This window comes from Oryctolagus cuniculus, chromosome 18 (genome assembly GCF_051225735.1).
Source record: "Oryctolagus cuniculus isolate XC-2025 breed Fujian yellow rabbit chromosome 18, ASM5122573v1, whole genome shotgun sequence".
NCBI classification, from domain to species: Eukaryota; Metazoa; Chordata; class Mammalia; order Lagomorpha; family Leporidae; genus Oryctolagus; species Oryctolagus cuniculus.
In genome coordinates this window covers 75,108,675-75,131,335 of record NC_142884.1, presented here as the reverse complement: position 1 = coordinate 75,131,335, position 22,661 = coordinate 75,108,675, and the positions used below count along the sequence as shown (strand labels likewise).

The 22,661-nt window shown below is 49.2% G+C and overlaps 1 protein-coding gene across 2 annotated transcripts in view; it reads right to left on the bottom strand.

Annotated features, from left to right (window-relative positions):
- Positions 1 to 22,661, bottom strand: part of CDH13 (cadherin 13) — a 1,120,403-nt gene that overhangs the window by 518,000 nt on the left and 579,742 nt on the right. For both annotated transcript variants that reach the window (XM_051847323.3, XM_051847322.3), the window contains exon 4: positions 16,167 to 16,283. In XM_051847323.3, the coding sequence (XP_051703283.1) occupies positions 16,167 to 16,283 (117 nt within the window). The remainder of the gene's footprint in view (positions 1 to 16,166; positions 16,284 to 22,661) is intronic.

Sequence of the window (22,661 nt, the reverse complement as noted above, 5' to 3'; positions counted from 1 at the left end):
GGTGATTCTCAGTGAGGCCCGAGAAATGACTGGCGACAGCTGTGCTTGTCTCATGACATCTTGATCAGAAAAGCAGAAAGAGAGGCTTTGCTGAAAAATCTGGGCACTTGATGGGTTTCTGGGGACCCTGAGATGTTCATTATTTGGCTTATAAAATAATCTATTACAATAAATGAAGCCTGTCGAGAACAATGAAGTCTCTCCAACCTTGACTAAGAATTCCCACAAAATTGACTTAAAGCTTGCGTCAGCCTCAGGATCTCCGGGTGGGATGGAGGAGGCTCTACAGAACCTGGTCTTGAATGGAGCCCGGATGCCTGGTCAGGGAAGGGAATCATCAGGGACAATCCAATGATCTTCTCTAGGTCCTTTTGGTACTCGTGTCCATATGGGCATCCTGTTTTATTATTATTAAACAGATGTAGAGGTGTGGGGGGGAGGAAGGAAGGGGAAAGAGAGCGAGCGAGCGAGCGAGCAAACACCATCTCATAGGCTGGTTCACTCCCCAAATGCCCACAGTAGTTGGATGAGGCCAGGCTGGGGCTGGGAACTCAATGCAAGTCTTCTACATAGGTAGCAGGGACCCAACTACTTGAGCAAACACTGTTGCCTCTCAGGGTTAGCATTAGCTGGAAGCTGGAGTCCATCTAAGGCACTCCGATGTGAGCATCTCAAATGGTGTCTAACTATGCTAAAAAGCTGCCTGAGGCAACACGTTTTTGAGTGGTCTGAAAACGTGCAACGGGCTCCTACTCTGGCTTGCATCAACAGCTGTCACACTTCAGCAGGACTGCAGTAGTGGAGTGACTTTAATAGGACAGAAACTGGATAGGTTTTGTCTAGAAAGGAGTGAGGATTTTACCCAACCTACTCCCACAATGCACTGTAGAGTCACAATGATGAGTTTAAGTTTCAGCTTCTACACAACCACTTCATCAACTATTTGGCAGAATCTACGACAGCTGACCCCCAAATTTCGCATCAACACTTGTTCATTAGCAGGTTGAGACTCTCGCCTTTTCTGTTATTTCCAACAGAAGTGCAAAGATATGTCCACCAGTATGTTCATTATAGTGTTTGTGAACACTGCAATTGGAAATGACCCAGCCCCCCACGACACTGGAAAGGATAAAATGTGGTGTGTTGAAAAACGGAATACTGTGTGTCTGGGACTGCACAGTGCACTGAAATGTGAATGGATCTGTGCTGAGCATACACAGCTGGACCAGAAACACACCATGAAAAGAATGTGACATGAACTCAGCACCGGTTACATCTGGGGCCTGCGGAGTGGGTGCCTGGAAGGGGTCATCAGGGACACTCGGGGGCTGGTCATGCTCCATTTCATTATTTGTGTGTTGCTTTCATGAGTATTTTCTTTCTGCAGGAAGTCAGGAAGCTGTCTAAACAGGTATACTTGTGGTTCTGCCATTTTTATTTATATATTGTATCACGCTTAAATCAAGAACTTGTTGAAATCCTGGTTTTGCCACTCTAAGGCACTGAGCTCTGTCCATCACTCAGTGTTCTCATGTGTAAATGCCATGAGAAGAACACGGCACGATGGCTGGGAGAAGTCACTGCCAGGTACACACGCACCAGCCCTGTGTCCCTGTCACAGGGGACAACCCTTAGCACTGCTGAGACAACACAATGGGGCTGCTCTCAATGGAGCAGGATGCAAGGGAGGATGAGGGCAGAGCTGGGGGTGGGACCAGAGGGCTTCGGGGGACTTCCTTCACTCTGCCAAGAATGCATGGCTGCAAACACCCATCGGCCATGGTTCTTACCCTTACTGGGGCAGAAGGGGCAGTGCCCGGATGACAGTCACTCAGCACATTGAGGACAAAGGGGTTCTGGACCCAGACAGAGCGGGGGAAAGGGAAGCTGATGGCACCAGATGGCATCAGAGCCGAGGTGGGAGCAGGTGACGACCTCGCTAGCACAGGGGTATGGTGGCTTTGTGCCTCTCAGGTACTGGGTCAGCTTCCTGTGTTCCTGAGCTGTGCTTTAAACCTCTTGAGTGCCTGCGTGTGGGCTGAAGTTTCATATAAGGTAAGATGGATGTGTTCCATACATGCGTGCCCATAGATGGACATGTGTATTTACATGTATATGCAACATATATATGCATACATATACACACACATAGATTGACACCCAGCTTTACAAATGGTAACAGTTATGACAATATAAGTTACAACTGGGAAATGTTAGAGGCAAACAACTGGGTGTGCCCCTTGGAGGTGATCTAGAAGTTTCTAACTGTTTCTGTGTCATGGATTCCTTTAACAGTCCGGTAAGTTGAGTAACATCCTTCACTGAATAATATCTTAAGGGAAAAAAAAAAAGATCCATCAGGTTATAAAGTGAACAGAGCCATCCAAGGACCCCTGCCAGGTCTGCAGACCCCACCCTCACTAAGAAGCCCCAAAACTGAACAACGGCCACACCACTGGCACGCATGTCTTTCAGAGGATGCCCGGGGGCTGGTGTTGTGGTGCAGAGGCTTAAGCCACGGCCTGGGAAGCCCACATTCCCTATCAGGGTACCTGTGGTTGAGTGCTGCCTCCGCTTCCTGCTGATGCACACCCTGGGAGGCAGCAGGCGAAGAATCAAGACCTGGGGGCGGGGGGGCCCTGCCACTCCCAGGGGACACCCGGCCAGAGCTCCAGACTGCTGGGTTCAGCCTGACTGAGCCCTGGCTGCTACAGACATCTGGGGAGTGAATCAGCAGACGGAGGATCTCCCTCCCTCCCCCTACCTCATTCTGCCTTTCCAATAAAAATAAACTTGAAAAAAAAAAAATGATTCTTGAGAAGAACACTGGAGGACATGAAAGGTGGTTCTGAGATGTTGCGAGCAAAAAGTCCAGAGGACCAAGGGGTCACGCGTGGGAACAGAACCGGGAGCGTGAGCAGCTGCAGGGCTTTGCAGGAACGGGAACCAGCCTGGACTTGTAGAATTCAAATCTCCAGGGGTGGGGATCAGGAATGTGCATCTGTGGAAATTTACGTGCACTCTAAATGTGCAGACATCAAGCCTTGGGAAGTCAATAGTGACTACCTCAAGCGTGTGTGTGGGGGGGGAAACCTGGGAGATTTTTATATTATGATTTTTAAATATATGTTTTACCATCAAGCTTCTACAATGAACATGCATTGCTCTTATAACAAGAAAAAAATGTTATTAAAAGACAAGACAGATTCACTCCCTGGCATGTTAGGAATGATTTCCAGATGCAAATAACAAAATAAAGGCACCACTTGTGCAGAATTTCAAGTTGTCAAATAAATGAGCTAGAAATTGAGCAACACAGAGCCTGCAAAATTGTGTACACTAATGCCTCGCCAAACATCAGCATTCAAAGAAGAAATTACTACGAAGAAATGTATTTAGAATGAATCTGAGGCCAGAAGGCCAAGAGCGAACACAGCTGTTATGCATTTCTGAGCCAGTAAGAGAAAAAAAAAAAAAAAAGGACCGTGTCTGCAGCAGGAAAGAGGAAAGGACTCCGCGATATCCCAGGCACAGGTCCCTCAGGGACTGCACAGATCCAGGAGAGCCGGCAGAGAGATGAAGGCCACTCGGGTGTTCCCACAGCCCTGGTCACTGCTGCTGACTCCATTCCCCAGAACAGCTGCCCACCTGGTCTGCACGCCCAGCTCCCACCATGTGCAGCAGGCGGGTGGACCTGTGGCCACTGGGAAACATTTTCTTCCGCGTGGAAGAAGCGCAGCATTGAGCAGCCTCAGCCATCCACGCACCCACGGATGCTGCCCACTTCCCCTGCAGCAGCCCCTTCCTTCACCTTCTCTCCACCCCTACTGCCCAAAACCCACCCTCTCCCCTCCCTCCAGCCATGTGTGGCCCTCGTGGAGTGCTGGCCAGCACAGCCTCCTGCCTGGTCACCCCGATACTGGCACATCCAGCCTTTATGTGTTTCCATGACAACAAGACGAGTCTTCCTGAAATGTCGATCTGATCAAGTTGTTTCCCAACCTCATCTTCCACCTATTGAATAAGGGCCAGACTCCTTCTCCTTAGAGTGCTCTTTTTTTCTTAAAGATTTTATTTATTTATTTGAGAGGCGGAGCTACAGACAGAGTCAGAGAGAAAGGTCGTCCATCTGCTGGTTCACTCCCCAAACGGCCACAACACAAGGAGCTGCACCAATCTGAAGCCAGGAGCTTCCTCTGGTCTCCCATGTGGGTGTGGGGGCCCAAGCACTTGGGCCATTTTCCACCACTTTCCCAGGCCGTAGTAAAGAGCTGGATCAGAAGAGGAGGAGCCGGGACTCTAACTGGCGCCCGTATGGGCTCAGCCTCGTACGCCACAGTGTCCCTGGTCGAGTGCTTCTCACAGTCCTTGGTCTTCTCACCTGACGCTCTCACCTCATTAGTGCTGAGCCCTGCACCTGCCACAGGCACAGTCAGTCGTCCTCTTGCCTGGTGACACTGGATTGTGCTCCTCCTGCCCCTCCCTCCCCCTTCAGCTTTCCAGCTGTCACTCATCACTCAGGAGGCCTCTTGGGATTTGGGTCCCCTGCCCTCTCCACGTCCCAGTCTCAGGGCACACCAGCCCGGTCACAGGTCTTGCTCCTCTAGGATGGGCATCTGGGGAGCCCACAGCAGTAGTCAGAGCAGCGCCTGGCATGTAGCAGATGCTCGGTCAACACCGCTCCATGGACGGAGGAATCAAGTTCCACTTTCCGGTGCCGGTAAAGCGCCTGCCGGCTCAGAAGGCTGCCTGGGGCTCACTCTTCCTCTCTTCATCCAAACCACGCGCACAACAAGATACACAAGCAACTTCCGCGAGATAACACACGGCAGCAATCAACCTTGCGGCAGAGGGTTGCTGCGTCTCCCCTGACTGCTCAGAGGCAGGCCAAGGCCAGAGACCAGGCGGCAGTGCCACCAGCACCCCAGCCTCATGTCCCCGCTCCACCACGACCCTACTGGGAGCCACCGCAACTTCCCAGCTGGGAAAAGCAGCAGAGCCTGGTTCTTCACGCGCCCCTCCTCCCCACTGATGGGTTTCTGTCTCCATCCTCTTCCCAGATGGCAGCGGCAGGATTTCTGAAAGGGCCAATGCATTACACCCCCCTCGGGCCTGCACCTGGCCAGTCCTTATCGACTGAGTCAGCTGTGGTCTCTGAGAACGGCCTGCAGGGATATCTCTTAATTACACCACAGCTGGCCTTGCCGCTCTCTTTAGTTTCTTGCAGCTGCCTGTGAACACGGTTGTCAGCAGAGATACCAACAAAAAAGTGTGTTGTCTACGGTGAGAGAGTGGCTTTCCACACCAGACAGATGGAGCCGCTTTCTGCCTGTCAACACGTGATCGATGCGTTAAACCGAGACATGACCTTTGCCCTGGACTTGGTGTGCAAATGCGCACATCAATGCGTGAGGTGGACTTCCTTTCTCTGCACAGAGAATCTCTCAGGTGGACTTCCTTTCTCTGCACAGAGAATCTCATCTCTCCCTTCCTCATCTCCCAGGCAGAACCAGGACAGCTGCTACAGGGACAGTCAGCTTCCGCAGACAGACCTAGGACACCTTCGGGCAAAGGATGAGCTGTGTTGGGATCCCAGAGAACAAGGGTTCGAGCTCTGCTTCCACTCTGCTCTGGCTGTGGGGAGTTGGGTAAGTTATTAATGCACCACGAGGAACAGAACTGCCCCGAAATGACTCTCAATAAATCTTCAAAAAAAAGAAAAGAGCCCAGGATTGCGAGATAGTGGGTTAAAGCCACTGTCTGTGACACCAGCAGCCCATATGGGTGCTGGTTTGTGTCCCGGCTGCTCCACTTCCTATCCAGCTCCTGGGTACTGTGCTTAGGAAAGCAGCAGAAGATGGCCCAAGTGTTTGGGCCTCTGTCACCCGTGTGTGAGACCCTGATGAAGCTCCTGGCTTCTGCCTGGCCCAGTGCTGGCCATTGCTGTCCTCTGGGGAGTGTACCAGTGGATGAAAGATGTCTCTCTCTCTCTCCCTCTCTGTAACTCTTTCAAATAAATAAATAGTTGGTTAAAGACCCTCAGTGTTAACCTGGACGAGAAACTAGCTCAGACTGGTCGGTGAACACGTGGGTGGGGAGGGTCCTTCTCCAAGCAGGGAGGTTCACTCGGGAGTAGCTCCCTGGGGGCCAATGTGCTCCTGACCCCTTCGTGTGCCACATCCCACAGTGCCTGAGGCCAGTAGTGGGCTGGAGCCGCCCACTCAGAAAGCCCGCATGCTGGTAGCTCCAAGCGGACCACCGTGGTGATACCTACAGCAACGGAAGTGGTGAACACCACACATCAGGGCTCCCCACCCCAGAGAGCTGGTTACCAGTATACCTAGGCCTATGGCTAGGCCTGGGACCTCTGGCAACTCCTGTAAATCTGGTGGCTGGAAGGTTCAGGCTTCCAGATACCACCAGACTCTGACTGTCTTAAGCTGGCCAAGCACAAGAGAGAACTGTGGGAGAAGTCCTTCTTCGGGTACGTGTCTCAGTGAGCTGACAGGGGACGCCAGGCTGGGCTTCCCGCCTCTGAATCACCTCTGGTTTATGTGCCTCCCTGTTCTCCAATACAGCTTTCCCCTTAACCCACGAAGTGCACCCAGAGCCCTCGTGCACAGAAGGAACTCAACACCACACATGGGGCGATCCGGTCGTACCCCAGACAGTCCTGTCTTGCAGGATGCCTCCGAGCCTCAGTTTCCTCAGCTGTACAGTGGGCCCAGAGTACCGACTTCTGAGAGCACATGTCAGAGTCCAAGGGCAATTCATCTGAGTGTGTTATGCCAAGTTCCATGCAACCTTCAACCTTCACGTCTGCTATGGTGACTAAGTGCTCACCAGCTCTGCACTGGTGTCCTGGGTGTGGGTCTCAGCATGGCACCCTTCACCTGGCTTGTCTTGGGTAAGCTACTTCATCTGTCATGACTGCAGCTTTCCCATCGGTGAAGCAGGTGTAGTACTGCCTATTTGAAGGGCTTGTTAAAAAAAGAAAGAAAGAAAGAAATCTCAAACAAGAAGAATAACTGATTGGCTCAGACCCTGACACGCAACAGGAGATGACAATTCTGGTCTGAAAATTCCTCGGTATGCCAAAGTCTAGGATGCTAATTCAAGCTGAAACACCCAATCTGTTCCTTTTCACGTGTTAATCTGAAAGGTAGACACACACACACATACACACACACACAGAAAGAGGTCTCCCACCAACTGGTCCAATCCCCAGATGCCTGCAAAAGTCAGGCCAGGACACAGTCAGGAGGTGGGGTCTCAGTGCAGACCTCCTGCAGGGGCAGCAGGGACCTGGGAGTGGACTGAGGGCTCAAGTCCGGGCATTCGGGCATGGGTTGCAGGAGCCCCAAGCAGCAGCTTAACTACTGCATCGAATGCCCGCCATAGATCTTCGAATGTTCACAAATAATTAGATATAAATTCAGTCTGAGGCCAAGTGCACTTAACAATAAAGCCCTAGAACTTTCTGAATTGAGAACTGAAAGGGCAATAAACTCAAGGCTAAAAATATTGCTTCCTCCATAGGCGCAGAAGCCTTTATTTGCCTGATGTATGTCATGGAGGGCATTTTTGCATTTATATGCATTTGGCCAAGAACCAACACAACTCAATTATGTTTTATCATTAATTAAACTTTGCAGATGGAGGGCAACGCTTGCTAATGGTGAATACAGCTTTTATTAGACTTAGTAGAAATAAGTTAGGATTGATTCTGCTCAGCTTGTAAAGTTCTGAGTGTTTTCATTTCAGTGGACTAAAAAATATTATCACATATCAGAGCAACTCCAGAAGTACAGGGATACACACCTCTCATTCTGCACACGTGCACACACACACACACTCACGCACACCCACAGCCCACCGAAATCGCATCTATCACCATCTGCTAAGGACACTCGCAAGATCTAACAAAATGGTAGATTGCCAGGCAGTTTAGCTGGTGGCCTCATTGCCACTGCAGGAAATTAAAATTTGCTGGAAATATCCAGACTGATCATATAATGGTCTGTTAATTCCATTCTCACAACAAAGCAGGCTGTGAGCACGTTAATTAATCAGTAACCAGTGAGTGCTTATCCAAGCAGCCACAGCTATGGCTAGAGTTCAAGTCAAAGGGCATTTGGGTTCCCACTCTGTGTTAGACATCATTCCAGGTCACTCTGTTTGATGAATTATAGGTAATGGAAAGAGAAGAAAAGTACAGAAGGAACTATAGTGTTGCTTGAAACATTATTAAAAAGGCATGAAAAATGCATGAAAGAAAGCAAATAAAAATCCCATAGAGGAGACTGAATCAGAAATATGCATGAATTCGGCACTGTCTAATGCAAACATAATGTAAATCACAGAAATAATTTTAAATGTTTTTTCTGACAGCCTCATTTTGAAAAAAGTAAAAAGAAACACATGAGATTAATTTTATCATACTGACATATGCAAATATGAAATTATTAAGGAGATATTTTCCATTTTTTGTATATATGTGCTAAGTCTTTGAAATGCAGTATATATTTTACACCTGTAGAACATATGAATTTAGACATTATAGCTTCAGGAAAAAATACTTGGTCTGTGTTTAGATTAAAATATACCAACTGAAAAAGTATACTCATATGCCAAGTTATTCCTACAAAATGAACCAAGAGTTACTTCTTAAGTTTGAATTAATGTTTTAGCTATTCAGCTCCTCAACTTCACCGGATGCATTTCAAGAGGGGCACAAGCCACATATCATCAGCGGCCACCATCCTGGGCCACCATCTAGAACTTTCTCCAGTGTTCGAAACATGCCACTGGGTAGTGCAGCATTGGAAGAGAAACACAGGCAGCCCCTGTGGAGCAGGGGTGAAGAGGGCATGTTCTGGGAATCCTGAAGTGTTCAAAGAAATGGAACGGGCACCAGGCTTGCTGAATTCTGAAACCCATCAGTGATCATCTCGAGAAGGCTGGGGCACTGATCATCACACATCGCACATCCCATATTCATGTTCTTCTCTCTCTCTCTTTTTTTTTTTTTTTTTGACAGGCAGAGTAGACAGTGAGAGAGAGAGAGAGAGAGAGAGAGAGAGAGAGAAAGGTCTTCCTTTTCCGTTGGTTCACCCTCCAATGGCCGCCGTGGCCGTCGCACTGTGCTGATCCGAAGGCAGGAGCCAGGTGCTTCTCCTGGTCTCCCATGGGGTGCAGGGCCCAAGGACTTGGGCCATCCTCCACTGCACTCCCTGGCCACAGCAGAGAGCTGGCCTGGAAGAGGGGCAACCGGGACAGAATCCGGCGCCCCAACCGGGACTAGAACCCGGCGTGCTGGCGCCGCAAGGTGGAGGATTAGTCTAGTGAGCCACGGAGCCAGCCTCATATTCTTCTCTTGAACCGCAGCTGGTGGCAACTTCAGTGACTGAATGAAAATGCTCCCTGCCTTAAAGGAGGGACGTAAACAAATGTGAATTTCAGAGACAAGTACACGGTGCTGGACGTGGAGAAAGGGTGTGAAGGGTTGGATTGTAAAAGGGGTGCATGAGAACATAAATCAGGCAACAGGAAGGAAAGACTCGCTCGTGGTCTGTATTCATTTCAACAGGGGCAGTGGTTGGGGGGCGGCTCTGGCCCAACTTCTGAGATGCAGCTCCTCACCATGAGTTCTCTAAGGGGTACAATTGGCTACTAAATGAAACAAATCCGATTCCAAAACTATCAGACTCCCCGGTACTGCCCCCCACAGGCGGGATAAATGGGAGGTTCAGAGCATCTGGAGGTGGGGAGACTGGTCCTCGTGTCTGACTGCACCCAGTCCCGGCCGGGGCACTGGATTCTGTCCCGGTTGCCCCTCTTCCAGGCCAGCTCTCTGCTGTGGCCAGGGAGTGCAGTGGAGGATGGCTCAGGTGCTTGGGCCCTGCACCCCATGGCAGACCAGGAGAAGCACCTGGCTCCTGCCTTTGGATCAGCACGGTGCGCCAGCCGCAAAGCGCCGGCCGCAGCAGCCATTGGAGGGTGAACCAACGGCAAAGGAAGACCTTTCTCTCTGTCTCTCTCTCACTGTCCACTCTGCCTGTCAAAAAAATAAAAAAATAAAATACCATAAAAAAAAAAAAAAACAGAGTCCTGGTCGAGTGGCTTCCATGATTTGGTCTAATGATCTATGTTGATTCCCTTTACGGAGAGCACATGGTCCAATTACATATTTCTTCCATCCTGGGTTAAAGATGTCTTTCTAAATGCCTATTCTACCAATTTATAGGGGTCTAAAAAAAGGATTTTCAGTAAATTGTACTTTCATTGGTCTGGATGAAAAGGGTTTGTGATGAAAGCAGAATCTCTAATAAGCATTTCATAAATGACTTGTCTTTCAAACCTGATATAAAACAGAATAAAATACGTCTCCCTAAGACCTCCGTGCTGCCTCTCGGATTTAAAGTCCTCTGCTTTCAATCAGTCGGGCACAAGAACTCAACAATCTCTAAAGATGCAATCAAATATTTATCAGTGAAAGTTGGCAAAACTGAGAAATTATTTATGGCCCAAATTTTGAAATAGTCACAGTTGGCGGGGGGGGGGGGGCAGGCACGTGCTGGGAAAGGCTTGTTTCTCTCCAGCCCACAACCCCAGCTGCCCCCCCCCCCGCCTCGATTTCCCACGCAGGACGGAAGTCACAGGTTTGAGGAAGGGCGTTCATGACTGGCTGTTTTGTTGTTGTTGTTGTGGTCTGTTTTGTTTTGGTTTTGCTTTTCACAGTGAGAGGTGTTCTAGGGCAGACGATAGCCCAGGAAAGAGCCACAGACTAAGAGGCAGACGCGTCTCCCCACGGCCGGGTGTGCCCCCAGCTGCCCCAGGCTGCATCCAGCCCCTGTGTGCCCTCAGCTGACTTTCTAAGTAAACAGCAGTGAAACGGAGAGTCTCGCCATAGGATTCCCTCGTAGGATGGGAAAGCACCCCCCAAATTCCAGTAATTTAGCGACTTACCACCTAATTAATTATTTGGCAGATACATAAATTATGCATCAGTCAAACGCTGCCTAATCCCGGGAGCTTTTCTGTGAACACCCAGCTCTATAGGGCACAGCATCCAACAGCAGAAACCCTCCACAGAGAGCTAATTCCCTTGAGCACCTTGCTTTTGATGTCTTTTCTCTTTAGCATATGGGCCTGCTTTTTTGTTTAAAGGATTCAGACTATGAGAAAATATGACAAAACAAAGAAAATCAAGAAACAGATACTTAATCTCCGTTCGCCCTCTTGAAATGCAAGACAAATGCATTCTGAAAGTATTTTGTGCCAGCGTGCTAACTCATGTCTTCTGTGATCCTACATTTGGTTTAGCTTAAAATTTTCCCAGCATTTGCGATGACACTACCAAACATATAGGAAGATGAAAACAATTTTCTAGCAAATGTCTGAATAACCACCATCCAGATCCCACCATTACCATTTTGCCACAATTCTTCATTTGTCAAAGATCTATCATACAGCCACTGATACAGTCCTCTATCCATCTTGTGTTTTGGTGCAAAGAATTACCTGTAATTTCAATGCTGTTTTAAAGAGAGCAGTTGTCTGCAGGGACATTTCACTGCATGGACGAGGATTCTTGGCCTGGACTCTGAGCCCTCAGACTGTGAGCTCCGGGAGGGCTAACACCTGTCCTTGCTGCTGTGGGCCACCTGTGTGACCCCAGACGGGTCGCCTCGTGCCCTGTGTGTCACTGCCCTCACTAGATGCTGGGAGACAATCTCCGGCTGTCGGGAGAAGCCGGCACACAGGTGGCAAGCGCTGAGCTCAGAGCCGGGCGAGTGAGCAGGGCCTCCTGCTATTTTCTCTTCCTTTGGGATCGCAGAGATCGGGAGTTTGGTCCATTCCCTTCAGCAGCAAATTCCCGCCCCGGGTACTGTGCTCATACACAGAAGATACTATGCTTGCTGACATGCACCGGGTGGCATTTCCAGGCTTGTTCCTTCAGTGTGCAGTGAGTTCTAATTAACGGGGAGAAGCAAACACAGTAGCTTCAAAGGCAAAGGGCATGGACGTTTAAGAAATGGGAGCCGAAGATGAGACAGAAGCACAGAGGACCCGGCGTAGCATGCGAGAGTGCTTCTATCAAACTGCCCATGCAGTGTCGCTGTCCCCTGGACCTCACCTTTTGAGCGTACGCCACCAGAATGGGGGCCGTCGCAGGAAGGTCCTCTAAACCTCACAGGGCTCAGCACAGAGCCCAGGGCAGGCTCATGTGAGGCACACTTTCCACCCCTGGGAGCAGCCTCAACCCAGGCTGATAGGACTTGCTGTAATAAAACCCTGGCGCCCTCTCTTGTGGGAAAGGTAATCTGAAAAGTGTGTTTCCCACTGTTTCTTGGACTTTGTTTTCCATGGGATCAGAATCCAACCACCACATGGTGGCTGGCGTGACTGAAGGGTCTCTTACCTGGCCACTTTCACCTTCCTGTCTCAATTCCTCACTGCCTCATGAGTCTCCCTCTCCCTTCCTAAATGAACGGCCAGCTCTGTGACTGTGGTCTGAGGGTCTGCTTCTGGAGGAACCCGAAGTAAGACAAGTCTTTATACATTCACCGCTACGGAATTTCTTCTGTGACTTGTAACCGGCACTGAGCATAAAACCAGAGGTGCCCTTAGATTTCTGGGAGTAGAACGGAGCCACAGCCCTGCCACTTGGTCTCTTCTCTCTCCTCCCCACCTCCTCTGAATTATATAAGATATCAGAGGCTCCCCTACAGGTATGCAAAGCATAGCTTGTCAGCTGCTGGTGGAGTTGACAAACATTAAAGATATAAAGGAAAGAATCAGACTCATGAACAACAACAAGCAGGTGCAGGGAGGAAAATCAATTCCCTCAAGGGAGTGAGAAGCATGGGAAAACAATTTGATCAAGACAGGGCAATTACACTGCTTAAACACCTGGGGGTTTGAGCATCCTTGCTTGTTGTGATATTAGCAGCTTATGCCATTTAGAAGAGCAGTGCTCCGTAGAGAATCCAGGATGAGACGCAGGTCCGCGGGCTGAGTGAGGGGAGTCCATAGGCGGGAAACAAAATCTCCTTCCCGGATTGTGCCAGGTGTGCAACAACGCAGGATGTTCCTTCTTAGCAGTGCACAGCCGACCCACTCAGTAACTAAAGGAAGGAGGCTGTGCACACTCCCAGAGCAAGCTCAGAGCGGTGAGCGCATGAGCCTGGAAAAACCGCAGTGTGGCCTCGTCTGGACACGAAGCAGTGGGAGTGCAGGTGCTAACGATGCCTGCAGGAACCACTGGTAGAGTCTGGGGTTTCCCAGCCAACTGAGATGTCCAGTCACACTTATCGTAACCTACAACTTCAACGCTGAAAGTATCACCTATCAGTGATGCTTAATGGGGAGATCGCAGATCAACCTGGACGTGCAACAAGAATCACCCGGAAGTCATGAAAATAACACACAGATTTCTGGTTTCAACCCAAGAGTTCCGGCTTCTGTGGAACTGACAGGACTCAAGAACACGCATTTCTAACAAGGTCAGTGATGACGACACTTCCAGGTCACAGCCACTCTCGGAGTCGGACTGGACCAGACAAGCGGCTCAGCCCTCTCAGGTTCACTGAGGTCTGTGGAAACACTGGATTACTGTCCTCGCCCTCCGACCACTGGCATTTATCTCTGAGGGCAGAATCCAGGCAGCTGTTTTTTTAAATGTGTCTTTGGCTCACCTAAAGGAAGTCTGAAACCAGAAATCCATCTTGGGCCTCAGAAGCCATCTGTGGGCAGAGCCTTGGAGACATGGAGAGTCCGGCCCCATGGCAAGTGGCACCCTTGGCTCCAGGCACACTTAAAAAAGAATGCGACAGCAGTGAGGGCTGTCCAAGGGGGCGGGACAGCAGCGAGGGCTGTCCAAGGGGGCGGCGCTATCCATGTGTGTCACATCCCACACTCCAGCAAAGATCTGTCATAAAGAAGGTCACCTTATGGCCAGCGCCGCGGCTCAATAGGCTAATCCTCTGCCTTATGGCACCGGCACACCGGGTTCTAGTCCTGGACGGGGCGCCGGATTCTGTCCTGGTTGCCCCTCTTCTAGGCCAGCTCTCTGCTGTGGCCCAGGAGTGCAGTGGAGGATGGCCCAAGTGCTTGGGCCCTGCACCCCATGGGAGACCAGGAGAAGCACCGGGCTCCTGCCTTCGGATAGGCGCGGTGCGCCAGCTGCAAGCACGCTGGCTACGGCGGCCATTGGAGGGTGAACCAACGGCAAAGGAAGACCTTTCTCTCTGTCTCTCTCTCTTACTGTCCACTCTGCCTGTCAAAAAATAAAAAAAAATAAAAAATAAAAAATAAGAAGGTCGCCTTAGGCACGGGGGTAGTTTAAAATAATAAACACAGTGATCACCGTGGTATTGGATCATTACTGCTTCTAATTTTCCAACAAAGCTCTTTTTCCATTGTCCATGTCAGCCTCACTTCTACGTAGCTCTCCTTGCTTCCTCTCCTCTCTGCTGCTCTGCTTCCCAGAAATCCCTCTGCAGAAGGTGGCCAGAGGGCTCTTGCAAACCCTCGCTCCTGGGGAGACCATCCTGTGGTCTCTGGCCGCAGGGCACGACAAAATCCGTATTCCTCATCACGGCCTCAGGTCAGGCCAATACCCCTGACTTCTGCTCCTACCACCTTCTTCCTTGCTGCTGTGTGGCAGACGCCTCGCGTGTCACTCCCCAGACACTCTCTATTCTTCCTCACCTCCAGGTCTCTGCACGTGCAGTTCCCTCTGCCAGCAACGCTGTTTACCCAGTGTTCCCAGGCTGCCCCGTCTCACCTCTTCTGTACCCATGCCCCCAACCAAGATGCCAGGAATTGCAACCAGCCACCACCCTTCTGTGTAAAGACCGTCTGCTTGCTCCTCTCCCTGGTCTTGCCATTTGTTCTCTCTTGTACATCACCTGTTTCTAGCTTTCAGTCTCCATCATATTCTGCAATACTGCTGCTTATTTATTTACGTGGGGAAGCATCTATCTCTCCTCTCGGCACATCAGCTGTATTGCCTGCTTGTTCACGGCCATTTTCACCGGGTCCCAAACTTGGAGTCTGGCATATAACAGGTACGCTATGTTCATCTCATGAACTCATCAAGAGTTCAGTAGCACCAGCCTTTAAGATTATTTGTTCAAGTAACCACTACTGTTCAAATTCCAGGACCACCAAAAAAAATGCAAACTGGTTACAACCGTTTTTAACCATGCTGACTATCCTATGGGGAAAACAGTATTAAATAAAATTTGCAGGCAGCCATTGTTTTAGACTAAGCTCCCACATACGCTCAGATCAGAGCAAACCAGAATGGAGTCACTTGTGCTAGGTGTCACATTTTCAAACTGAATTGTTAAACAGGCCAATCCTAAGGGGTCACAGCACCAGAGCCAACATGTGGAGCAAATCCCCTGTTTTAACCTCCTAAGAAAAGTCACTCTACAAAGACCATTTCACTTTTTTGCTCCTTACTCAGCCTTTTTGCATATGAAGTCAACCCCTCTGCCCAGTTCTGTGGAGTATCCCGTGTGTCATAGATGGGCTGCCTGACCCATGGATCTCTAAAAAAAGCCAGTTCCTTCATTAAACTCAAGTGGATGCAATGTGAATTGTTGACACATTAGTATTGTGTGTGTCCCATTCAACAATGGCCATTTCTTCCTGGATAAGCTTTTGTGATTCCTGCCACCGTGTTTTCTGGATCCGTTTGGTTTAGTGCTCCTGCTCTGATTTAGCTCTTGGACAACTGATCTACTGGTGTTTCCAGACTGAGAATTTGAAAAACAAGACCTCCATGAAGGCCACACACCACATCCTCCCATCCCAGGAGGCCCCACCTGGCTGCTCCCACGGACGTGACCTGTAAAAGCAAAAAGTGCCTTCCGCAGTCAACGGCTCCCCCCTGAGCAACCTCAGCTTCGTTATCTGCTGCGTGGGGCTCCAAATCATGCTATTCAAAGCCATTCGTGCTTTCTCCAAATTCCCCTTTATTTTTTGGATGATCTTCCCAAGCCTCTCTCTTGCCAAAATCATTTGGCCTCTTATCGTGGAGGAATCGAAGCCAATTCCAGCTGGTCAGCACACCAGTCGCAGTCAGCTTGCCTCGTGCATGTTCATCTATTAATAAAAACATGTTCCTGTCATTTGCCATTTGTCTGACTTACCTTGCCAACATCTCTCGGGAACGGCTGTCTCTGATTCTCGGGAATTAAGATGGGAGATACCACGATGGACCTCTTTTGTCTTGGAACAGGAGAAGTTCTTGCATATTTAAATATATCCTGAAAGAGAAAACAAAGTCAACTGACTGCATTCTTCTTTGGAAAGGATGACTCTGTCCGCCCTGGGATGCGCGTACTCCGTTTGAAAGCAGAGATGTTTGCACATTGTTCGCTTCGTTCTATCACACGTCACCAGCGTTACCAAGTACATCATGAGAGTCGCACTAAAGGTGACACTGAAATCCCTACTGACATCATTAAACTATTTAATCCCAACTTCTGAATCATTCCCTTCACAGCGTCAGTCTTGATTTGCACACCCTTCAGTGCCTGTGAATTCCTGCTCTGCACTTGCTGGGCTAGTGGATTGCTTTCCAGGCTAGGAACCCAGAGAGCTCACTGGACATACAAGCAACTCTTCATGGCCAACTGCATGGCCTTTACACTCACAAGTAATTTCCAGGAAGTTCTAAACTGTGGGAGGCACTATAAGGACTTGTAGTCAATGTTTTCCAAAGACATGTGCTGTTAGTATTGGTGGGGTGACTTGCAATCCACTCTCCAAGCAGATTAACACGGTCAGGGTGTTTGTTCTATGTGTAACTCCCCTTTTCAATTAAGTGAATGAATTTTAAAATGGAAGACTTCATATTACTTATTTTTGAATTTTTATTTCAGAGGCAGAGAGAGAAAGAGTGCAAGCCAGTAGGTTCTCATCTGCTGGTTCACATCCCAAATGCCCACAGTGGTAGGACTGGGCCAAGGTGAAAGCCAGGAGCTGAGAACTGATTCCAGGTCTCCCCTGAGGAGAGTAGGGACCCAGTTACTTGAGCCATTATCTCCTGCCTCCCAGAGTCTGCAGTGACAGGGACTCACAGGGGATGCCTGTATTTATCTGCTAGGATAAATGCCCACACCTCACTATTTAAATAAAGCACTGGTGCAACTTAACATAAAAAGGAGGAAAAATAAATGCATCACCGCTATGCAAAGAAACCTCCTCTATGTAACAGTGTGAAAGGGAAGGGCCAGACGGTCCCCAGAAAGTTATAGCGCAAAACTGAGGACTTCTCGATGATCTACTCATAAGGCAGAAGAGGAATTAACACCACTTTTCCATATATAAACTAATCTGATTGAATCCCACATACTAACCACAATTATGCCCCAGATCCTCCGATGTAACCATTTCAGCCTCTGAACCACAGGTTCCCATCAGATCATGTACAAGGTGCTGGTGTTTTGGCATAGCAGGTAAAGCTACCGCATGTGATGCTGGTTTCCCACATGGGCACCAGTTCATGTCTCAGCTGCTCCACTTCCAATTTAGCTCCCTCTAATGGCCTGGGAAAGCAGTGGAAGATGGCCCAAGTGTGGGCTCCTGCCACCCATACGGGAGATCCAGATGAAGCGTGAGGCTTCTGGCTTCAGCCTGGCCCAGTGCTGACCATTGCAGCCATCTGGGGAGTGACCCAGCAGATAGAAGATCTCTGTACTTCTCTGTGACTCTAACTTTCAAACAAATAAACAAATAAATCTTAAACAAAAAAGATCATGTGGTAAATGACAGTTCCGTATCATCCATAGCACCAAGGTCCCATGAAGATGTGTGTATACGTTATAATTTCAAAGGAAAATTACATAAGTAAAATCAAGCAGGAAACAAGACCAGCCGAGGCTCTGCAAGTTTCTCTAAACAGCTATCCGCTTGATTTTGGTGGGAGCATAAACGGGCATCACCCTTGTGGAGGGTCATCAGGCAATATTTATTTGTTGAGAGCCTCCTAAATGTACATTTCCTGCCACTCTGTAATGCGACTCCCGGGAATGCATCCAAACGCTAAATTCAGAAGAAGAATACAACTACGTGCAGGGAGATGTTTTGTGAGACAGGATTTGTAAGGGGGAAAAAACAGACCCTCTGAAGGATCAACAGCAAGAGCAAGGCTAACTTTGGGTCCTCCAGTGGGAGATGCTCTCAGGCCACCAACAGTAAGGCAGCTGTGAAGCCGCGGTCCCTCCACTGTCTTCACCACCACTACCACAAACGACAGATCTAGCAGGTGCTGGTCCACGGGTGAGGCACTTTCCACACTTAAGATCGAGTGTTTGCAGCAAACCTCCTGAGTCGATTTCAGCCCTCCCCAGCCAGTGAGAAATGAAGAAAGTTCAGAGAGGATCTGAGGGCTGTGTCCCTCCTAGCTAGTGCTGAGAATTTACAGGGCAGAACACAAAGGGAAAACATAAAATAACACTGGGTGAGTTCTATTGTATACAAGCTATTCTGAGCATGAAAGAAGAATATCAAAATATGAACAGAAGAGCCTAAACCAGACACCCTGGGGTAGGCACAGAGGTGCAGCAGGTTTACAACAGTGCTTGGGTTGCCTGCATTCCACATCAGAGCAGCTTCACTTCTTTTTTTTTTAAAGCTTTTTTTTTTTTTTTAACAGGCAGAGTGGACAGTGAGAGAGAGAGACAGAGAGAAAGGTCTTCCTTTGCTGTTGGTTCACCCTCCAATGGCCGCTGCGGCTGGCACACCGCACTGATCCAATGGCAGGAGCCAGGTGCTTCTCCTGGTCTCCCATGGGGTGCAGGGCCCAAGCACTTGGGCCATCCTCCACTGCACTCCCGGGCCACAGCAGAGAACTGGCCTGGAAGAGGGGCAACCGGGACAGAATCCGGCGCCCTGACCGGGACTAGAACCCGGTGTGCCGGTGCCGCAAGGCGGAGGATTAGCCTAGTGAGCTGCAGCGCCGGCTCCAGCTTCACTTCTGACCCAGCTTCCTGCTAACGTCATCCAGGGAGGCAGAGGAGGTTGGCTCAAGTACTTTGGTTCCTGCCATTCCCTGGGAGACCCAGATGGAGTACCTGGCTTCAACCTGGCCCAGTTCCCGCTATAGTAGGCATTTGGGGAGTGAACCAGTGGATGGGCAATCTCTCTGTCACTCTGCCTTTCAAATACATTTTTAAAAAAGATCCTTTGTTCTCCAGCAAGACAAATGACTCAATGAATAGGCAAAGACAGAAAACTGAAATCAGTGTACGCTTAAGATGGTGGTGAGAAAAAGGAAGCAGGGTAAAATAAACAACAAATAAGAACTCGAGCCACTACAATGAAACAAAATAAACCCAACCCAAACTGGAAAAGAGCATAGAGAAAGATATGCAGAAGAAAACAAAAACGAGAACGGATTATGTTTATACAAAACTGATGGACATCATCTATGAAGCCTTTGTTGGCTTATGAAGGCATGGCAAAAGCAAAGAAAATATGTAAAATATGTGCAATATAGGAAACTCATTTGCAATAAAAAAAAATCTGCCAGCCTCAGATGAGAGAATGCCTAGGAAAGCACTTGGAGAAGATTTAAAGTGCTATGCAAATGAAAGGATTCTGAGTCTGTGAGGGAGGCAACAGAAGCCCCTTCTCATTAGGATACATGTGCAAATGGGCCCAAAGTCACCAAGAGGCTCACTGCGCTGTCATTGACCAACCTCCTGTTGCTTTTGCAATAAAGGGCTGCCTTGTGTTTTCCCAGCCTGAAGACCAGTGATGTTTGTGTTCTCAGGGGTCCCGGGGGCCCTGCGCCCACCCAGGAGTTGTCTGGGATCATCAGCTAGTGAAGCCCATGGCCATCAGCACACTTCCCGAACTCCTGACAACCTTCCAGAAGGCAGGGTAAGCACAACTGTCAATCTCAGGGTTTAAAGAGCCCAAGAAGCAAAGCAGGAGGTTAGCCTTTGTATCAGCATGCGGAGTGGGCAGGGTGGGGCTGGAGGCAAATGCACGTGTGCCTGGCTCTCAGACCACTCACCACGGGCACCGTGAGAGAGAGGCTGCAGCCAGCACACTCTTCCCTTTCTCTTGACTTTTCCCCTACGTTAGGATGAGCCCCAGTAAGTACAAGGGGAGACAAAAGCTCATACACAAAAGAATTCGGCACCAAGTTTATCTTGGTGAATATTAAAAAAAAAAAAAAAAACCCTTTGCATAGCTTTGTCTTAACAGACACTTTCCATGAACTACAAAGGGAAGGTGGCCTGGGAGGATGCAGAGGGGGGTTGCCCAGGGCATGAGGACGCCTTGGCAGAAGGGATACACCTGGCACGTCTCACTGCCACCATGCAGCTCCCGGCCTGAGCTGAGTGATTGCAGTGAGCAGGCAGCAGACAGAGTCGTCCTGGAAAAGGGATACAGACCACGCAGAGGCTTCAGCCCTCACTCTCCATGGGGTGTGAGCCCTGGCAGGTCCTGAGCTGAGGAGTGCACCAGCCCACAGACCACATAACACCAGACAGCTGCTGCGGGAGAGTCGACCTCCAAGGATGAGAGTATAATTATGACACTCCTGCTTTTCACGGTCTGCAGGCACACAATGAAGAGAAATGGGTGCAAGCCAGTGTTCCCTAGTCTTTCTAGAAGTGTGCACCAGCCATATCAGGAATGCTGTGTGCAATAATGAAGGTCATACATGGGAGACTTTGAGGACCACCAATCAAAAACCAAAAAAAAAAAAAAAAAAAAAAACCAACAACAACAACAAAAAAACAAAAAGAAAAACAAAAAACCCATGCATGGGAGGTCCAACAACCAAGAATCTTAATAACAAGCACACAGTAAGTAATGTGTGCCCAGCGCCATGAATACAATGGTCATTTCTATTATCAAAGATGTTTGAGGTGGGAAAAAGTCGCTTTGGCCAAAGCTGTCAATGGAGAAAAGAAGTTCTACGTGCCATCAGGGTAGTCTGAACTTTGAGTGATAAATCCAGAGGCTCCCCACCCAGCATTGCGCAACATCTTTCTAAGAAGTCCTCTCCTCATTAGCGGCACATACGCCCACTCACCAAAGGATGGAGCTTCCTGTGTTACTAAGGCAGAAAAATTCACCTGCAAGGCTCCCAGCGCAGGTGCCATCCCTGTCCACAAAGCTCTGCCTTCCAGCTGCACCAGCGGCCTGGAGATCCACTGAGTCCCATGTGCTTGTCCCACAGGGTCGCTCTAAAGGATGCCCTTCTCTTCCCCTCTCTCCTCTGCCTGGTGAAGCCTCTACCTATCCCTTTCCTCTCAGCTCAATGCCACCAAGAGGGCCTCTTTTTGTTACGGATATTGCCTGCACCTATCCCTTTCAACCAGAGCCCTTATCTCGGATTCTGGGATTATTGTAACAAAGCTTGTTTTTCACACAAGGTGACCAGCTCCAGGAGGTAGGTCCTGCGTCTTCCTGTTTTGTTGGATGTTCTCCAGAATCTAGCACATAGGCCAGGCATGCAGTGAATGTCCAAAACATACTGCAAACCCCTATTAAAAATATTAAATACGGCCGGCGCAGTGGCTCACTAGGCTAATCCTCCGCCTTGCGGCACCGGCACACCGGGTTCTAGTCCCAGTCGGGGCGCCGGATTCTGTCCCGGTTGCCCCTCTTCCAGGCCAGCTCTCTGCTGTGGCCCCGGAGTGCAAGTACTTGGGCCCTGCACCCCATGGGAGACCAGGATAAGTACCTGGCTCCTGCCATCGGATCAGCGCGGTGTGCCGGCTGCAGTGCGCCAGCCGCGGCAGCCATTGCAGGGTGAACCAACGGCAAAGGAAGACCTTTCTCTTTGTCTCTCTCTCTCTCTCTCACTGTCCACTCTGCCTGTTAAAAAAAAATATCAAATACAATACTATTGTAAGAATGAGTATCATCCTGGTAATTGACTTAGCATAGTGCTTAGCTCAGAGCGTTTCCTCTACCATTTTGTCTACTAAATAAATGAACAGCATGGCTATGATTCCACCTTTGTCTCCTCTTTTTTTTTTTTTTTTTTTTTGACACCCTCCAATGGCCGCCGCGGCCAGTGCACTGCGCTGATCTGATGGCAGGAGCCAGGTACTTATCCTGGTCTCCCATGGGGTACAGGGCCCAAGCACTTGGGCCATCCTCCACTGCACTCCCTGGCCACAGCAGAGAGCTGGCCTAGAAGAGGGGCAACTGGGACAGAATCTGGTGCCCCGACCGGGACTAGAACCCAGTGTGCCGGCGCTGCAAGGTGGAGGATTAGCCTAGTAAGCTGCGGCACTGGCCTGTATCCTCTTTTATACAGAAATTTTCTCTACAAGAACATTAAAACTGCCATATCCAGTTTGTAGTCTTTCACTTTGGGGGTACTGAACATTTTTACAATCAATATAGAGAAAATGTTTAGAAGATTCTCATTTTCCTTAAACCTCCTGGGTCTTAGCTTTTTCTCTGAGGTCCACAGGATGCTTCCCCTCTTGACAAGATATGCAAGATATTGAAGGTCAATCAGGCTTTTCTCCCCACTTTTCCAGTCCTTGTTCCTTCTTTCACGTAAATGAACCATCAACAATTCCTCCAAACCACTCATCTCAGACATGGATTCTATGCATCTTTCCCTCTTTTTAAATCCTGTAATTCCTAAATAATTTTTAAAA